Genomic DNA, 20,542 nt, shown 5'->3' on the forward strand with positions numbered 1-20,542 from the left:
CAAGTAGAGTACATGCATCTGATTGATACGTATGCTCTTTAAATTTCCAAAGGACAGATGACAACAGCAAACTTCTGACATAACCGGTCATCGTGAAATAAAGGATTATTCAGAGATCATGGTTTCAAAACAGTTCTCTCAGATTATTGATGTTTTTCTATTTGTTCATCCGAGTTGTTTCGATTAATGAAATGGAAACAACAACTCCACAGCACACCCAGAAGCACATCATTAACTAGTGACAAAATTTTATTTCAAAGAACAGGATTCGATCCTGCGGCCTCATAGTCGAGCGCCAATGCAAAGGCATATCTCAGGTACGGAGGCAGATGCGTCTGACGTCTGTATGTCTTAATCAGACTTACGTTTCTGTCAGTAACAGCGTGAACAACGGATAATGCTAATGTTTCGGGTGCTTCACATACCGTGTAGCTACTTTGTTGCAGAACATACACGAAGCGTTCTTTTTGGATATCATATCATCGACCCCTTCGCAGCTACGTTGATTTATCTTTAGCGAGAATACGATTTTCCTGGCTTATAGTATCAGGGAAGAATAAAACAGGATTCATTAATGTTAAGCGATTAGTTTATTTGATCTAGGTTACAACGGCACCATTAAGCAGAAGAGGCAAGCGATCACGTCCAGGCGTCTCACTTTCCATGGCCACTGAAACAAAGAAAGCAAATACATATCATTGATTTTTTTTTCAAATCTATACCGTTCGATAAAAGTATGTATTTAATGATTTAGGTTACTTTATTTTTCCGTTCAGTTCCTTCGAATACATTGCTATAACGAAATGTAGAGCACATTATGTAACTGTATAATTTTTTATGTCCTACAATATCTATCAGATGACATACTCCTATCGGCGTTAGCACTACTGAAAGTGCGTGATTGACGTTTCAGTCGTTGCTACGCGTCCACGCTTCATCCAAAAATGTATATGTATCCAAAAATGTAATGTATGTATGTGTCTTATATGTTATGAACCTAGCACCTTAAGTTAAATATTGCATTATCAATTTTACGTATATTGTAAGTTATCAATGCATTTAGAATTATCGCTTACTATTTTTGCAGAATACTTTAATATCACAGGATTCCAGCTTAATTTCTGTGGTAGTTGCAGTTGCTTAGCGTTACCAGAATACTTCGGTAATGCCTTTGTAACAGACTAATAAATGGATTGATGTTCCAACTTAGGTTTTGTCCTATCAAGTGGACGAAAATGCATATTCTTGTGTCATAATATAAAATAAGGAGCAACCATCACATTTGATTGTCATTCTTTCAAGCTTTACCTCTAAAAAGCAGTGTAACGTAACACAATAATACTCATAACATAGAATAAGATATTCATTTATGGTGGTTATAATTAAAATTGAGCTATTAATGGATGTCCAGTGTAGGCTTTATCTATCGAATGGCAGCCAAACTTGGTAAATATGCTAGTGCGTTAGTATGGAACCGATTTATGGTGGAAAAAAATTAATTCCAAGTTTAGCCACCAGGAGCATATCTTGCACTGTAGAACGTCTCGCGGACGTCTGCTGTGCTCATACGGGTCGAATTGTGTAAGTGGAGGTTTATAATAAAATCAAAATTATGCCTTTCTCACTTGTTTGACCTTTTCTGCCCATGTCCCATTCCTAATCTGTTACATACTGAAACATTTGTGTACGTCTTCTAGCGCTCACAGCGCCAGATATGCACTTAGTGGGCAAAGATGAAAATAATTTTTCCGTCGTAAATCGGTTCCTCATTAACGCATTAGAATATTTACCAAGTTTCGTTGCCATACGGTAATACAGTCCGCAATGGACCTCTGTGAATAGCTGTACTTTAATTGTAACCACCAGGTAATTGCCATCGAGTGGTTAGAGCTTCTGTAATTATCAAATTGTATGTCCATTAATTTCTATTTCTCAATCACATTCGCAGTTTTTCAAATTACAACAGCCACTACTGCTTTCGATAGTTACTGTCATCATTACGTGGCCTTCTTGCGACTTCATTCCCGTATGATCAGTTCGAAGAAATTTCGCACGTAAAACACAAAGCTGGCAAAGTGCTTCAGGTAACGATAAAGAGGATTGTGACTGATTAATAAATGTGAATAAATTTAGAATAGATAATATTTTGCTTGCGTTCCAGACAGTTCTTCTTCAATATGTTAAGTTATCTGATGTCTGCACAATGACAAATAGTTACAAGCAGAAATAGCGAATGTGTTAAAAATTGCCCCTTTACAGGAGTGAGAGAGATTTATACGGAAGGCAAATAAAACCACTCCGAATGTGCCTTCCTGTGAGTAAGGTTTTTTTTTTCAACACGTCTGTGTCGTTTGTGCAGTAGTATTAGGTGCAGGAACCGTGGGTTCTGTTACTCACAATTTGCCGCCGCCAAAGCCGCCCCCAAAGCTGCCGCTGGAGCTGGAGCTGGAGGCCTGTGAGCTGCTCTGGGAGTGGCTGCCGCTGAGACCGCCCCCAAAGCCGCCGCCCCCGTGGTGGCCGCCTCCGTGGCCGCCCCCGTGGCCGCCGCCTCCGCAAACGTTACAGCCGCCGCCTCCGCGCTTCACACGTGCTGCTGCTTCACCTGCGGGGGCAATCATGTACCGTTAAATGTGTGCGCTATAAATCACTGTGAATGCCCCATAAAGTTACTTTGAACTTCACACTGTGTGAAGGTTTGTTCCTATGACCTTGCCGTTATCTATCTATCGCTTGAGCCTTGTCCCACAGTTACGCAGGGTCAGTCATCGTTAATCGGTTTTGGCGCGTTAATGTTTAAGGGGTGGCCGTATACCCTTCCTGCCGCCAGCCCGTACCCCCCGGGACGGAATCAGTGTACCCCAACTGTCTGCGTCGTGTGTAATCCAGGGAATAGTGCGAAAGTGTTCAGATGCCTGCGAGCCATGTAACTAAGGCAGAACATTGGGACCAGCCCGGTATTCACCTAGCGGGATGTGGAAAACCGCCTAAAATCCACATCCAGACTGGCCGGCACGTCGGCCCTCGTCGTTAATCCGCCGGGCAGATTCGATCCGGGGCCGGTGTGCCTATCCGAATCCAGGAAGCAGTGCGTTAGCGCTCTCGGCTACCCTGGCGAGTGCTTGACCTTGCCGTTATCTTACCTGTGAATTGAACTCATTCTGTTACAGGAGGAAGTGCGTACAACACGATGATTTTTACGTACACAAAGCGCTATTGAAAATAAAAGAAACAAAAACTGAAAAAAAATCCAAGGACCGATTATAAAGCAAACTTCGAATCTTTTGTGTACGTGTGGAGGCTGAAGTGGCGAATGAAAATTTGTACCAAGGTCGGGATTCGGAAATGGGTGTCCTGGTCACATTTCATTCGATGCTGAGGTACTGTTCCACATGTTTTAAATGAACACTCCGCCATTTGACTGTATTTTTTATTTAATTACGACCCAGGTTTCGATGTTTTATGCCATTTTCAAGTGACTGAGTTTATGTCATTAATATACATTGCAAGACATCAAGCTCAAAATTGGCCATGTCCTGCAATATACGTTGATGACATAAACTCAATTTCTTGAAAATGGCATAAATGGCCGAAACCTTGGTTGTAATTAAATAAACAACAATACAGTCAAATGGCGATATGTTCATTAAAAAATTATTGTATGATTCCGGAATGTGGTTTTCACTCTGCAGCGGAACGTGCGCTGATATGAAACTGTGTGCCGGACCGAGACTGGAACTCGGGACCTTTGCCTTTCGCGGGCAAGTGCTCTACCATCCGAGCTACCCAAGCACGACTCACGCCCCCCTCCTCACAGCCTTACTTCTGTCAGTACCTCATCTCCTAAGTTCCAAACTTTACAGAGGCTCTCCTGCGAACCTTGCAGAACTAGCACTCCTGAAAGAAAGGCTATTGCGGAGACATGGCTTAGCCACAGCCTGGGGGATGTTTCTAGAATGAGATTTTCACTCTGCAGCGGAGTGTGCTCTGATATGAAACTTCCTGCGAAGAGCTTCTGTGAAGTTTGGAAAGTATGGGATGAGGTACTGGCGGAAGTAAGGCTGTGAGGACGGGGTGTGAGTCGTGCTTGGGTAGCTCAGATGGTAGAGCACTTTCCCGCGAAAGGCAAAGGTCCCGAGTTCGAGTCTCTGTCCGGCACACAGTTTTAATCGGCCAGCAAGTTTTATTGTATGACTGTTGCTCAGAAACATCAAAAACTGTTCCAATATAGATTTTGTTCGAGTTTAGGGGGAATACCGAGCGGGCTGAGGCGTGAATGGGAATTTTGATTGAGGAGGGAGGCTATCTAGGTTAGTTCATGGGTGCAAAACCTCTGTAGCAGGGTGGCGTAGTTGTGAGCGCATCTGCCTTGTCGGCAGGAGGCCTCGGCTCTAATCCTGGTCTCGGTACAAATTTTGTTTCATCTCTTCATTCCGCACATATATATCATGGGTATTTGAGTCCTGGAACGGTCTACGTGAACCAAATTGTTTCATCTGCCGAACCATTGGATTTATTTCGTATTTATGCCCACATCATTAATTTACTAGGGCTTTCTTTTTTTTCTGGGGTCCTTTTGGTCGCGAAATGGAAACCACAGTGAAACTCACAAATGTTTTATTTGCGACATTCAGCTACACCTTCCAGTTCCGCCCCGACTTAGACATTTGTCGGAGCGTTGTACTATCTTTCCAGTACCTTCGTCATAGAAGGTGGCCGCCTGTGCTCTTCGTCAGTTCCCCACACTGACCTGCACCTCGTTGTCTGTGCCAAAATGCTGGCCTTATAGCCTATGGATTGTGAGAGTAAAGAGATGAAAATCAAAAGCAGCCAGTTCCGGGCTGTATGGTGGTTGATCAAACACTTTCCATTGAAAACGCTGCAAGAACGTCTTTGTTGCAACTGCAGTAAGCAGACGAGTATTGTCGTGATGAAGGACAATGCCTGATGACAACATTCCTCTTAGCTTGTTCTGAACTGCTCTTTCCAGACGATCCACTCGCTGAACAAGCCCATCGCTTGACACTCACTTCCTTCTCTGACCGCTTGCAACAAGAACGTCTCTACGTCCTGCTTCAAAGTACCTGCAGCACTGCCACGCATTGCTGACACGCGTGATCTTTACGTTGTGTGGACGGTCTGAAATCAGTTGGAGACCCTCAGCATGAAGAAAGCGAATGACAGCATGCGCTTCACACTTGGTGGGGAACTCAGTTGTTCTAGACATCTTTACGTGCCCTCTGTGCGCTCAGAACTGAAAAGTGCGATCGACAGCATACTAGAGACACTGCGCAACACACCAGCACAAAGCTTTACCGGATTTTCACTGTGGTTGTTATTCCTCGACTGATCGGACCTTGAGAAAAGAACCCGTCATATAAATAATATTGGTTGTCGTTTCGTAGTTGCCTCGAGGAAGGTAACATTTGTAGGGGGAGGTCTGTTATGAGAATATAGATTCCAAATAGACAATATACCTAGAGTGGATGAGGCACATTACAAAGCACTCCGTACAGTTCCACTCAATACTATATACTCCAAAGGCATAGCATGTTTTTTTACATCCTTTTTATTTTAAAGCCTCCCTTCTTTTCAGCCAAATACCATGTTAGCTGATAGAGCACCGGAAGTGTTCGTAATTGAGAATAAACGGGAGGGTATTTCCAGTTCCAATATTTTTCTTAAATATGACGAACGCCTCCAAAAAACCTTGATCAGAACCGCAGGTTGGAACAATTTGTAAGTTATTTCTGGCACAATATTGTCCGATGCCCCAGACAGAAACAAAAAATTTGTGATATTTGTGTGTGGTACTCCAGACTGTTTGGCTTCCATATTTTATTTAATCATTCAGTAATTGTCTCCTTCAGTTTGTAATGATCGGTACAGTTGAGTATTATTTAATTTATTATAGAAATCATGCCTGACCCATAGCTTGTTTTTCCTGTTACATATACAGCTCTGCTTTGCCTGCAGTAACAGTTACTAATTTCTCCAAACAATTTGTAAACATGTAGTTATTCGTTCTTAATCATACACCTTTAAGTATAGTTTTTTATGCTGTGCAAAATTCATCGGAAAATATGTCTTACTTATGAAGAAAAGTGTACCTAAAGCAACAAATGCAGCCAATAGTAAGTAAAAAAATGAATTTTCACACGTAAAAAACTTTATTTTGTTATGTTTTTGAACTTCCACTGCTATGAATGTGAATCCTGAATTCTTCCTGCTCATGCTGACAAAATTTTATGAATTTATTTGTAAAAATATAGACAGTGGAAATTAAAAGTCCTGTTGTGCCTCTCCTGCTCTACGTCAGCCCGTCTGACGTCCTTAAGAGTTATTGCAGTGCAGTATGTGACTTGTAGGGCCGTAATATCGACACGTTAATAAAGAAACTAAGCAAATCCATCAACAATTTATTAACATGTCGTACCTTCAATCATTTTCAGAATAATATATTGCGTAGTTTCAAGGATTCCTGAGGACATATTCAGAAAATACTACTTCTATTCACATAGAATACAGTTTTGTTAGAAAAAGGTTTTATATAACAGCAATTGGCGAGATTCCGAAGAAGTACATGTCCTTCTCATACAAATTCATGAGACGAAATGCGAGCAAATTATAGGGGAATTCAGTATATCTCCCATCCAAGAAATGATAACAGCAATGAAATGTTCAGGAGATGATATGCTGTAGAATATCTGTTCTCACCAATATCTGTTTCCAAGAGAGGGATGTAGAAATTAGTAATACATGTATCTGTAAAAAGAGTTGTAAGTGTAATCTAGACAGTGTGTACACACATTTACCGTTAGCTTTTAAGCTTACCTTCTGCAGGCTGAAGAGCAGCTGGGACTTCTTCAGAGGGTACCTTCTCTTCGTGAATCTTTACCGCTTCTTCATTGGCGTCTGGCGTCGGTGCAGCATCTAGAAGATTTCATTTGTTATATGGTGAGGAAAGGTATTGAACTAACGACTATAATGTTGGGAAGTATGAGAACTGGAGATGCTGTTCAGATTTGATACCCAAATTAAGAACATAAAAAGTAGTCTCAGACTGAAATGGCGCTATTTCATGTACTCGCAGAGAAACATAACGCTATTCTAAATGTTGCTAAACTGTCAAGAAACAAATACTGTAAATCACTTATTAAGTTAAGTACTGTTTAACTTTTTTGACAACTATCAATTAGTTTCCTGAATTCAAAGCAACCTACTCACATCTTCCTTATTAACACACCATAGCAACCCAGACCCTCATACGAAATGGTGCTGGCGAACGCAGATCCACAAACACAATCACGCACAGAAACACACAAGAGGGTGAATTGTTATATCCTTGCTGAAGTCCTTAAACTGTTTTCCTTGTCTCACAGTACAGTTGTCGGACTGTGTGTATTTGCACTTCAGTGAACCACATACTCGCCTTGAGTATACTTCGCCGATTTGGTGCGACGACAAAGTAAATATAGTCCTTTTCGTGAACCATAAAATAGGCAAAAGCTTAATCAAACTGCTAACGTTCTTGTCACGTCATAAACAGAATCAATTTGATTTAATTAATTAAAGTGATACCCAAACATGTATTCAGTATCACTTAACTTTATTTCTTTACACACATTATTGTGGGCTATGCTTGTAGTAATGTTTCCTCATATTCTACAGGATGTTAATTCTGTTGATTCTCTGATAACTGAACCGTTCACTGACGTTTCTGCATGGCAAACATAAAATTTTCATCCTATCTCTATTAAGCAATAGTGCAATGAAAATATGTACTACGTTCATCATCGTAATTTAGATTATTAGTTAAAAATTACTTGATTTACGTCAAAAATATTTCGTTTCTTCTCTCCTTGCTGAGTCACGGGCCACAGAAAGACGCGTCACTTTTCACAATGCTTCATGACATTATGTTTGCCGACACCTCCATCGGAATAACAGAAGGTTAATACACGGCAAAAAAGATATTATTCGTGACAATATGCTACATTAACATATTTCTTAAATTACTTATTTACCATGTAGAAGTGATTTTAATCATATTGTGTCCAGTGCAGATAACTCTTTTTGGACACGTAGCAAAGCTCCGCCGGCATTGGCAAAGAAAGGAATACATGAGATTCTCTTGCGATCACAGATTCAATAATGACTCTACGTATGACATTGGCAACTGACAGATCACTTTAGATGTACGAGCTTACATCTGACGGATGTTCTGACGCTGCAAAATGTGCGAGTGGTGTAGTGACGAACGCCGATTTTAGTTAGTAGTCATTTGACGTGATCAGTTTAACCCCTTAATACCCTCTTTAACATCGCTCCTTAGCTACACATATACCAATCTTTTTGCATTATTGTTCCAGAAATTTAATAATAATGGTAACAATTTAAAACAAGATATAATTGAAATATGAGAAAGATTGCAATAATGAGATACAACGTTTTCTACTCCTTTCTTGCTAGAAAGAGAAAGGCAGGTTGACAACACCAGCAAACGATATGGAGGAGTCTCATGGGAAATGAGAGTAGCTGTTTCTAACGGAGTAACGGGTACTTTCGAAATCAAGGACGGAAGTCTTTCTGATTTAGGAAAGAAGCCGGTAATCGTCTTTTGACAACTGAGATGTTATTTTGCAGTGTGATAAAGTGAGGAAGATCATTTCAGAGATGGGTGATCGCTGTGAGTAAGGTCTCAGAGAAGGCAGCTGTTTGGTTAAATAGAACAGAAAGTATGTAGCTGTCATGGGATGTATTATTTGGTATATCTGTTTAAACACATTTCATTACTAATGTTCTGCTGTATGGTCTATATGTGACACTACCAGGGCGCACTTATTCGTTAACATCTGAAAATACTATCCGTTTTAATAATAACAATGTTGTATGGAAAATTACGCATTAACATTTTTCTGCTAAGAAGGATTTCGCCGTAATCTTCCACTCGTCACTTTTATTGTTAAACATTTAATATTTTGAGGTACGCAAATGAAAGGTATCTACTGATAACGGAAAAGAAGTGCTCAGAAATATTTAGGCAAAGAAAGTAAGGAGAATTTGTATTCGTAAAGAAAGGTGAAACTCAGTCCCATAATGATTCTGCAAAATACATGTACCGCACTTTAGGTCATTACTAAGCAAACGATGACTACCCGAAAATATTATTTACTCCCTTTGTTCACAAAACTCCTCATACTTTGCGTTACACTGTTTCTGTAAAAACCGTACAAATAATATAATACAGTTTCCCATATATGCCAAGGTACTAGGAAGATAAAACATGCAGTCGTGTATGCTTTTGCGTCGTATAGTATATTGTGGGAACGTCTAAGAATAATTTTTTTCAGTGAGTCTCCTAAACTGCACACAACTGAGGTATGCCATATCGTTAACATGATTCCGCTACTGCGTAACGTAACGCATTTCGAGTTTAGTTAACAATTATTTATTCAGCCTAAGAAAAACAACTACATCCTTTGCACCAGACACGAACGCTATAGGTAGTTCATGCTAAGATCGGATACTATTGGTCTAAATGCTCTTGCTGGGCAACACGTTGAACTCTAGCTGGTGACGTGCACATGAGAGCTCCATCAGTATATAACCTGAACTTCAGGTTACCGGCGGATGATCTGGGACGCCGGGAAAGATAAATATGATTTATAGGCGTTTCCTCTTACCGTTGCAGGCAAACACTGGACAGCTTCCCAATCTGCATCTCAGCAACACAACAAACAACAATAGGAGGATGGCACAGTGCTGAAACACTGGTCTCGTATTCGAAAGGATTCCAAACGCCTTTACAACAATCCAGAGTTAAACATCTTGTTGTTTTTCTAAATCGATTATAGCTGATTTCCTGGAATAGGCACGGCCGACTGCGTTTCCTTTCCTACCCTTAGCTGAGTCTGACTCTGTCTCTACGGAGGTTATCGGCGACGGAAAGCTAAACTCTAATCCTGTCTCTTGCCCTGTCCATTTCATGAAACAAAGCTTATGAGGTTCGATGTTCGATGTACACCAATGTCCCTGTCATTGTCCGGAAATTGGCGGCAAGAAATAAACGTTAACTGAAGGGGGACTAAGCTCTGTCACAAGAATAACTCTATTAAAGGAAAAAAAATCTTATAACAATGGTATATATGTGTTCTTAATCATGATCTCAAATCTCAAGGAGAATCTAGCGTGAGCAGAGCTCAATGTGCAAACATTAAACCAGCGTATGACACTTAAACATGGAATCCAAATGTATGAGGGAAATCATTTTGACAAAATTAGACTGTACATAATTAGAAGGTAAGTTCTGATCGGAATACGAATTAATATTCGGCGTCGCTCAAGAAAGCGTGATAGGACCACTTTTACTCTCAGAAGCTGTAAATGCAAGGTAAGGCGCCTGGAATTGGCTATAGCAGTGTAATCACGTCCATATAGAGCTCTCTCTCCGGGCTCCGTCGTTATATGCAGCAAAAAGGTAAGCCTACGCTGAATTTTTATCTTAGCCCTATTTTATACGATCTAGACACATGATTAGTTACGATTCTCGTAAGTGGAACTATCTGTTAACTTACAGTGGTTTTACTGAGTTTAAGTGAACGTCTTTTGTGGAACAAGTAAACAATCGAAAGGCTTGAAATAACTACGGAGTCTGGCATGGGAGCTGTAGTCGGCAGTGTTTACACTGCAATGGCCGACTGCTGCTGCCTTGCCTTTCAATTGTAGCACGTATGTGGGATACTTTCGTGAAATGTTACGTCAAAACTAAAAAGTGTTTATATATATGATAGAGATTTCAAATAAAAATAGTTTCACGCAGGAAAATAACTTCTTAGAACAAATTAATAGTATCTGTGGAACTAACTATGAAATAGACTGTTAATAAATGTTATTTTTGATCATTTGGGTAAATGGACATAGAAGTCTTAGAAGCAGACTTGGACAGAATCTGATTGACGCGAAACATTGTTCTACAGGCTTCTGTGAATGGATATCTTTTTACATCTACCAAGAATATCTGCGACAGACGTCAAACTGATGATATCTGCTCGCTGTGGGAGGCCTTACCCGTCCAGGAGAGGAGGAGGACGCAGAGCACGGCGGCGAGAGCGATCTGTGTCAGGCACCTCATGTTGCGGACTGTTGTCTGACCACGGCAGCAGCCGGCCTTTTATAGCACGGTCGCGGCGTGCGGCGTCACGCTGCCCAAGAGCGCACACGGGGTGTTGCCCCTCTACTTCTGCCTTTGCGGCGGGCATATCTACAACGACTCTGGCCTTCGACGCCAACATGTGGCCAATTAGGCTCCGCGAACTCGAGTAGTGCTTCACATATTCTGCTGATACAGACGTCAAGGCTGGACCTCGTATTCACGAGTTCCGAGAAGCCACCGTTCCCTAAAATCTTCCCTGTCATGTCGTAGTCGCACGGTCATCGTTTGGGCCGTTCGAGTCGCTGACCCACAGGCTGAGTGCTATCACGACTCAAGGCCAGAACCCGTAACGGTCGCCAACAGAGCCTCCGATTTCCTTCCGTGAATTTCCGGCTGCCAAAAACGAGTGCACTCGACACACAGCCGGCCGTGGTGGCCGAGCGGTTCTAGACGCTACAGTCTGGAACCGCGCGACCGCGACGGTCACAGGTTCGAATCCTGCCTCGGACATGGATGTGTGTGACGTCTTTAGGTTAGTTAGGTTTAAGTAGTTCTAAGTTCTAGGGGACTGATGACCTCAGAAGTTAATTCTCATAGTGCTCAGAGCCATTTTTTTCTACACACAGATTTGCAAGTGTGGCATACCTCAATAAGTATCTGGAAAAATGTGTTTCATGGTACTGAGTGTCACAAAAGTAGCTTACGAATGTACGTAAATGTACTAATACCGTACTGAAGTGTGGGATTCGTATTAAGAAATGTCGAACGTCAGACGTACATGGGATTTTGGTTTCGTCTCTGGAGCTTAGATGGGGTCTGATCTACAGTGTTTATTATAATTAAAAGTGAAAACTAATACGGTGGAACTATTTGATAATGGAAGCAAAATAGTTGCAGTAAGCACGGATCTGAAAACGAGCCTATTGAGGGATTAACTGCGAAAGCGTCATTGCTTCGGCATGAAATATTGTCCTTGTTGGTATATGAAACGATTTTGTCCCACCTAACGGTACTCAACTTCCATCCAATGGACATGCATGATGGGGCAGCATTACGAGGCACCAGCAAATTTTGCTGCTGATATAAGACGTCTAACGCACGAATATGATCCAAGGGCAGCGTCTACACCTCGCCTTCCATGATCGCCTCATCTCATCGCCTGACCTCAATCCCATGGATTTTTATGTCTGGGGTCATTTGAGAAGTGAAATGGACAACTCACCCACTGATGAGCAGCGAACTGTTCAATCTTGTCAAGCTTTACGAAATGATCCGGGTGTATTCGAAATATTTCGTAAGCCACTGCCGAGACGAGTGTACTATTGCACCTCAATGCGAGGACGACGAGTGGAGCACCTGCTTTAACAGGTGTGAGTGTACAGTAAATTGTAACGTGTAGCGTAGTGAAGTAGAATAATTATTTCGTACAGTTCAATGGCCTGGTGCAAGTCTTTCAGTTGGACACCGCTACGGCGACGTGTGTGTCCTTAACCTGTCCCGGTAATACAAGTGGGGAAAGGAGAACTGTAGTGTAATATGGAATCAGAATCCACGTGTCGTTTCTGGCGAATCTTCTCTTCGTTGAGAGGCAGACTGAGAAAATCCATAGTTCGATTGGGATTTGATACCTCAGTCTTTCGGTTTCCAAGCATACCTTTTACTGACTGACCACCAGACCTTACAAGTAAGCAGGCAGTTGCATCTTGCATAACAGCATTCCTTATAGCATATTTCTTCGTAAGTGTAGAAATAAAACACACAGTTATATCGAATGGGTAACTGTTTGGTACCATTTTATAGTACTGTCATAGGATGCAAGTATATCTGTAGCTTCTTTGAACGAGGATACAGATATGACTTTGAAGCACCGTAACTGTCCGTCTGCTGAGCTACGTGGTCAACGTTTCTGAGTGGTACTCGGACCGTGTGCTCTCAGATTCGCGACGTCAGCTGAGGAGCTACTCGACTGAGAAATAGCTATTCATGGTCTGTGAAGCCGAAAACCGGCTGGGGAGCCGCGTACTAACCCCACGCCCCCCTATACCATATCCGAGTGACGCCGAATGGCAGAGGACGACACGGCGGCTGGTCGGTGCTTCATGGCCCGTCTGAACGACGAAGCGGCGCTTTGCTTTTGACTTCGATTTGTCTTTGATTCTTATTCTCAAGAATATTTAGTGTTATCGATTCAGTTCAACGATGGACTATTGTCTTTGAAACTGGCAATTTGGAAGAAGTAGAGGGAAATATAGAAGGTGCGATGTCCTAATTTTTTCTCACATACATTTTCTATTCGTGCCTAGAATGTAGTTGGAGAGGAGTGTAATCTATTTTATTGAATGGTGTGGTCTACTTTAGAGTTATTACTGTGTAAATTTTGTATTTTATAACTCCCTATTTTTATTTTATCGCTAATTTTACCAGTATTGCAATATAATTATGTTTCGCTTTGGTGGCGTTTTCGCAGCACTTTTTCCTTACAAGTGAAGAGACTAAACGCGCAACATTTTCCAAGATAAGTTGTTTCTTTTCCTTGTCTAGCGACATATTTACAGTATTATACCGCTTCCACTGGCCACTTAAAGAATAATTTTGGTGGACACGATACAGATGTCTCGTTGGTTTCATTGTGTGTTTTCGACGGAATAGACTCATTTTTAAATAAAATAGACGGACGACGATAGGAGATGCAGAGTTCGCTCTTCACCAATTTCTCTTTTTCTACATTTCTTTAGTGCCTGTCTTTGGTAAGATTTTATTTATCTTTTTTGGTTATAAGGAAGTAAAGGGAGCTCATTTAGTCTCTCATGACTTTCGAAAAAAGCCAATAGTGTGGCATTCTTGGAAGCTTAAATTCCAACATTTCTTCTTCTTTTCGTTTTGGCTATCTGAGGACCAAGTTCGGATCAGTTTCGTTTCTTCTGGTCTTTCCGTTAGTCCAATGTTCTTTCACACTCACACTTTGCAAACTTCTTCACTCTCCTTTCATTGATAATTTTGTTTTTCGAATTTTTTGTTTAAAAATCGCCCTGCTGTATATCTCTGGGTCCTGTATTCTCATTTCTTCCAGATCTCTTGGCACTTCTTGGATCCAGCGCACTGTTGTTCGTGTGCTAACATGTCGAGGTCTATTCTAAGCATGCGTCCGGAGACAGCGGTCCTTCTTTTCCTGGTGATGTCCGATATTCCCTATGTCTTGGTATACGGTTCGTTGTTAGTTCCTTAAATGACCATCTTCTGTTCTTCGAGATCCCAATATCATTCTGTGAATCTATCGTTCCAGCGGTGTAGTCTCTTTAAGTACTCCCGTTCTTCATATATTAAGAGTTTCTGCCGCTTATAAGGTGAGTTTCATTTAGTATACTTATTTTGTAAGGGGCAGTAATGAGGGCGACGAACAGAACCCCCATTGACTTCAGGCATACCAACTTAATCCGCTATATTTACGGGATCGCCGCTCTACATGTGTGATTAAAGGTAGCATCACTGGAAACAATCCTGTGAGAAGAGGCGTCAGACAGGGAAACACAATCTCAACCATATTTTTTACTAATAGTTCATGGTTCGTCGTCTGACGTGACAGTGTTTGCCTATCGATATTACAACAACCTTGTTGGAGAGTAGCCCCCTGCCACATCTTTGGAATGGCGTTTATACTTACCATGGCAACCAGTAACTTGTAAATGGTTCTCCAACAGGCCCAGAGAGGGCAACCCACATACTGTCGAAACGATTTTCATTTACCTTATATGTTTAATATTTTTACACATTTTATCTGGCAACAGCTGTTGAACCAACTAAGTTCCATGCATTTTTATTTTACTTTCTTGTCATTGTTCTTTTAATTACGAAGATATCATTCCGTCAAAGTGGGTGGAGCCTCCAGTACATATGTAACTTTGCAATTATATATATTTGTAGCCCTCTGATCAGACTTTGTTTTGGACATGAATGTCTGAAAATGACCACAGGCATAGTCGAAACCGGTTACCAGAATACATAAATTTGTGATCAAGACTGATTTTAAAAGTAACTGTTACTAATATTATTGATCACTGTCTGCTCCCACAATGTATCCAAAAGTAATACATTTTTTGCCTTGAATTTGAAGAATATATCTAATAGCCTACCTACGGGACAGAAAGGCATCAACATAGATGCAAAATGTGTCATCTTGCCAGTAACAACGTATGGGCTCGAAACAATGATTCTCAACAACGATCTCTCAAAGGCTTTTGATTGTATAAATCATGAAATTCTGCTAGACAAGCTCAAGTATTGTGGCATGAGTGGGACAGTGCACAAATGGTTTAATTCGTACCTAACTGGAAGAGTGCTGAAAGTTGAAATAAGTAGTTCTCATAATATGCAAAGATCAGCACATTCCTCAAACTGGGGAACTATCAAGAATGGGGTTCCACAAGGGTCAGTCTTGGGTCCTTTGTTGTTCTTAATATATATTAATGACTTGCCATTCTATATTCATGAAGAGGCAAAGTTAGTTCTCTTTGCTGATGATAAAAGTATAGTAATCACACCTGACAAACAAGAATTAACTGATGAAATTGTCAATACTGTTTTCCAGAAAATTACTAAGTGGTTCCTTGTAAATGGACTCTCACTGAATTTTGATAAGACACAGTACATACAGTTCCGTACAGTGAATGGTATGACACCATTAATAAATATAGACCTTAATCAGAAGCATATAGCTAAGGCAGAATATTCCAAATTTTTAGGTGTGTCCATTGATGAGAGATTAAATTGGAAGAAACACATTGATGATCTGCTGAAACGTTTGAGTTCAGCTACTTATGCAAAAGGGTCATTGCAAATTTTGGTGATAAACATCTTAGTAAATTAGCTTACTACGCCTATTTTCACTCATTGCTTTCATAGGGCATCATATATTGGGGTAATTCATCACTAAGGAATAAAGTATTTATTGCACAAAAGCGTGTAATCAGAATAATAGCTGGAGTCCACCCAAGATCATCCTGCAGACATTTATTTAAGGATCTAGGGATATTCACAGTAGCTTCTCAGTATATATACTCTCTTATGAAATTTGTTATTAACAACCAAACCCAATTCAAAAGTAATAGCAGTGTGCATAACTATAATACTAGGAGAAAGGATGATCTTCACTATTCAAGATTAAATCTAACTTTGGCACAGAAAGGGGTGAATTATACTGGCACTAAAGACTTTGGTCACTTACCAAATAGTATCAAAAGTCTGACAGATAACCAACAAGTATTTAAGAAGAAATTAAAAGAATTTCTGAATGACAACTCCTTCTACTCCATAGATGAATTTTTAGATATAAATTAAGGAAAAAAAAATATTAAATAATAAAAAATTAAAAATTAAAAAAAATAAAAGAAATAAAAACACAAAAAATAAAAAAGTTGTTATATTAACTAAAGTATGTTGTTAAATTAACTTAATTATGTCATGTATTGGAAAATTTGACTCGTTCCGCATCATTACGAAATATCGTATTCATGATCCATGGAACTAGTATTAATCTAATCTAATCTAACCTACGAGCAGCACAAATCGCCTCTCGGTCTATCAAAGGGCAACAGGGAGAGCAATTGTTGGAGTGAGTCTGTGCGACAGAACCAAGAACCAAGAAATAGGAAGAATAACGAGAAGATGCCATGGCGTCGAGCGGATTGCGAGACTGAAGTGGCCTGGGGCAGGAAACGTAACCAGAAACAGCTTCAGATGAACCAAAACACTGATTCAGTGGCGTCCGAACGAGTCAGAAAGAGAAAGAGAGGTGCCGGCCGTCCTCTGGAGAGTTGGAGAGACGGCAACCAGCGATATTTGGAGAAAAAAAATTGAATCCGGACCTCCTAGCAAAGATCGACATGGAAATTTCTGGAACAGGCCTATGTCGAGAAATGGATATCTATAGTGTAAAGAAGAAGTAGAAAAAGGAAAAGAAGAAGAAGAAGTGTTTTCTGTGCGTTAGACTCAGTTGGTTAAACCTAAGGTACACTAATCGCTCGTCTGGCATGCTGCTGCATTCTTCAACTATTACGAAACTTCTTTGCTGAGCAAAGACGGTGAGATCATCGTCGAACGCCAAACATGAAGTAAGATAGGGTCACGGCTGGTACATTATAAATATGTTAGAGAGTAGGGGAATTAGTATGCTATCACGTGACAGGTCATTTCTTCGACTTGCCTAGCGACTACTTTGTTTTTGGAAGTCAAAATAGATACCAAGTTCACAAAAACTGTCCAAAGTGTTTTTCGAAAATGTAGTTGGTTGACGGACTTCCGGATACTTTCGTCTTCAGCTGTAACAAACACTTAAGTCAGTGTGTTATCGTTACATTACTGATGCGCTGTCACGCTGTTTGCACAGACGTCGCTTAGAACTGTGACGTAGAGTCTGGAGAAACGCATCCCAGAGTTATCTCCATACCGTTACTGTGAGATAGGTTCCTTACCTGTCCCGTGTTAACTTCACTCGAAGCTAAGCATACTCCACCGAGATATTAATTGATGGGTGAATTAGTTTCACTCGTATTAATAGGAACGTTTTTGGAACCTAACGTTATTTATAAGGTCAACAGTCACAATACAAAGAAACAAACTCCGTGCGACCAGGCCTTGAAGGCTCAACGGTACCGACCGGCCACCATGTCATCCTCACCCTTAGGCAGATACGGATGGGCATGTGGTCAGCACATCGCTGCCGGCCGGAGTGGCCGCGCGGTTAAAGGCGCTTCAGTCTGGAACCGCACGGCCGCTACGGTCGCAGGTTCGAATCCTGCCTCGGGCATGGATGTGTGTGATGTCCTTAGGTTAATTAGGTTTAAGTAGTTCTAAGTTCTAGGGGACTTATTACCACAGCAGTTGGGTCCCATAGTGCTCAGAGCCATTTGAACCATTTGAGCCATCAGCACATCGCTCTTCCGGCCGTTGTCAGTTTTAGTGACCCGTGGCGCTATTTCTCAACCCAGTAGCTCCTCAATTGGCCTCACAAGGGCTGAGTGCTCATCGCTTGCCAAGAGCATCCGGCAGACGCGGACGGTGACCCATCCAAGTGCTAACCAAGCCCGACAGCGCTTGACTTCGGTGATCTGACGGGAAGCGGGGTCACCACTGTGGCAAGGCCGTTGGCACCAGTCACAATAGAAGCCGACTTTATTTACTGCAGGTCCGGTGTCGAGTTTATAACGATTTTGAGATGGTTTGGCATTCAGTTACGTGTTTCAGCGCTCAGCGTTGGAGGTCACTGTTTGAATAAAGAACGACTAATGTGATGATGAGTAAACAGATTCAACTGAAACAACTGGAAGTTCCTAAGCGTTATGTGCTGCGAAGTCTTCTAGTGCTTACATACAGCTAGTGTATCCATGTTGATTCCTAATTATATTCATCATATTTACACGTTAACTGTATATTATAAATCATGGTAAATATTGGTCCTTCCGTGTTATGTTTCCTGTAAAGTAGATATTAACTTCAAATGGTTCAATTGGCTCTGAGCACTAAGGGACTTAACTTCTGAGGTCATCAGTCCCCTAGAACTTAGAACAACTTAAACTTAACTAACCTAAGGACATCATACACATCCATGCCCGAGGCAGGACTCGAACCTGCGACCGTAGCGGTCGCGCGGTTCCAGACTGTAGCGCATAGAACCGCTCGGTCACCCCGACCGGCATATTAACTTCAGAAGCACATACATTCGCGATATCTGACAGGATATCACAGGAAAACAGAGGTTATGGCCAAATACCTTAGATCTAAGACGTTAAAAGATTTTACACATACTGAAACATAACAGATATTACAAACTATGTAAATGCAACTGTTATATATTTATAGAATCACACTGGTATTTATAACATATGTTGTGGTGTCACCGCCAGACACCACATTTGCTAGGTGGTAGTTTTAAATCGGCCGCGGTCCATTAGTACATGTCGGACCCGCGTGTCGCCACTGTGTGATCGAGCGCCACCACAAGGCAGGTCTCGAGATACGAACTAGCACTCGCCCCAGTTGTACGGACGACTTTGCTAGCGACTACATTAACGAAGCATTGCTCATTAGCTGAGCCAATAGTTAGAATAGCCTTCAGCTAAGTCAGTGGCTACGACCTAGCAAGGCGCCATTAGTAACATTGCATGTATCTAAAGAGTCTCACTTGTATCGCCACAATCTCCAGATGTACCAAAAGGATGGATTAAAGTTAAGTATTCCAGAAGCTACATACTTTTCTTTATAGCATTCATTACGTATCCTGTTTCAGACCTCACGCCATCCTGCTTTAACTTAGCGCGTGCCTTTCGGCTTCCTCTCATTGCGTCTAGGCTGTCTTGTCTAGACACGTTTTTGGCGACGAGTCCAAAAAGGGTCTTGTTCTTTCTAATTGCTTACATTTACTTGTGTCATGGCTTCGACAGATGTACTGTCCGAATTTTATCGCTTGCAGAATCAGCAGACGCAGGCGTTATTGGATGCCCTTGGACAGCTCGTCCAGGGTCAACGTGCACTGCAAAACGATGCGGCCGCCGCCGCTTCATCGCTACCGCAGCCACAACATGCAGTTGCACCACCATTCCGTAATTTTCAAGCAGACGTGGAAACATGGACGGAGTGGTCACGCCAGTTTGGATTTCATCTCGCCGCCTACAGAATTCAAGGTAACGAGCGGCAGCCTCATTTATTGGCGTGTGTAGGGGTGCAAACGTACCATGTGATAGTGAAATTATTTCCCCGACGCGACGTAGCGACTCTGTCCTACGAAGAAATTTTGTCGGCATTGGACGCCTATTTCAAAGAAACAGTCAATGTCGTTGCAAAAAGGTATACTTTCTTTCGTACAAAACGTACGGCCGGTCAAACTAATAGGGAGTGGGTTGCAACATTGCAAGGCCTTACACGGGATTGTGCTTTTGAGTGTGAATGTGGACTCCCTTATTCAGATACTATGGTACGTGATGCAATAGCACAGAACGTTTCTGATGTTCGCATATGGGAACAGATTTTGAAACTAGTTAATCCCTCCCTTCAGCAAGTGATAGACAGATTAGATAGACAAGACACACTTGACTTTGCTCAGGACTCATTTGCAACTTCGCCAGCCGTGTGTAAGATTAACCGGCCCACCGGGCGTGCTGCACGGCCCGGTAACCTGCCCTCGCACACGTCCGTGCAGCTGCCACCACGCTCTAAACCAGGTGTGCCACGCCAGCATACAAATGCAGTGAAATCATGCCTGCGGTGTGCTACTAGACATTTGCGTAAAAATTGCCCGTCACGCCAAGCTATTTGCTTTTTCTGTAATAAGAAAGGACATGTTCAAAGTGTTTGCCAGAAAAAGCTCAGATCAGACAATCACGACCATTCCAGGCCCTT

The 20,542-nt window shown here is 41.6% G+C and overlaps 1 protein-coding gene across 2 annotated transcripts in view; it reads right to left on the reverse strand.

The window, feature by feature from the left end:
- Nucleotides 1-571: 571 nt before the first annotated feature.
- LOC126416573 (keratin, type I cytoskeletal 10-like) overlaps nt 572-20,542 on the reverse strand; it is a 173,796-nt gene continuing 153,825 nt past the window's right edge. Inside the window, exons 1-4 of one of the 2 annotated variants that reach the window (XM_050084325.1) lie at nt 11,068-11,221; nt 6,832-6,930; nt 2,398-2,602; nt 572-670 (exon numbers count right to left, since the gene is read on the reverse strand). In XM_050084325.1, coding sequence (XP_049940282.1) covers nt 655-670; nt 2,398-2,602; nt 6,832-6,930; nt 11,068-11,131 — 384 coding nt within the window. In that variant the 5' untranslated portion in view covers nt 11,132-11,221 and the 3' untranslated portion in view covers nt 572-654. Of the gene's footprint in view, nt 671-2,397; nt 2,603-6,831; nt 6,931-11,067; nt 11,222-20,542 lie in introns of those variants that run through there. The other variant, XM_050084333.1, reaches the window with a different exon arrangement.

This window comes from Schistocerca serialis, chromosome 1 (genome assembly GCF_023864345.2).
Source record: "Schistocerca serialis cubense isolate TAMUIC-IGC-003099 chromosome 1, iqSchSeri2.2, whole genome shotgun sequence".
Classification (NCBI taxonomy): domain Eukaryota; kingdom Metazoa; phylum Arthropoda; class Insecta; order Orthoptera; family Acrididae; genus Schistocerca; species Schistocerca serialis.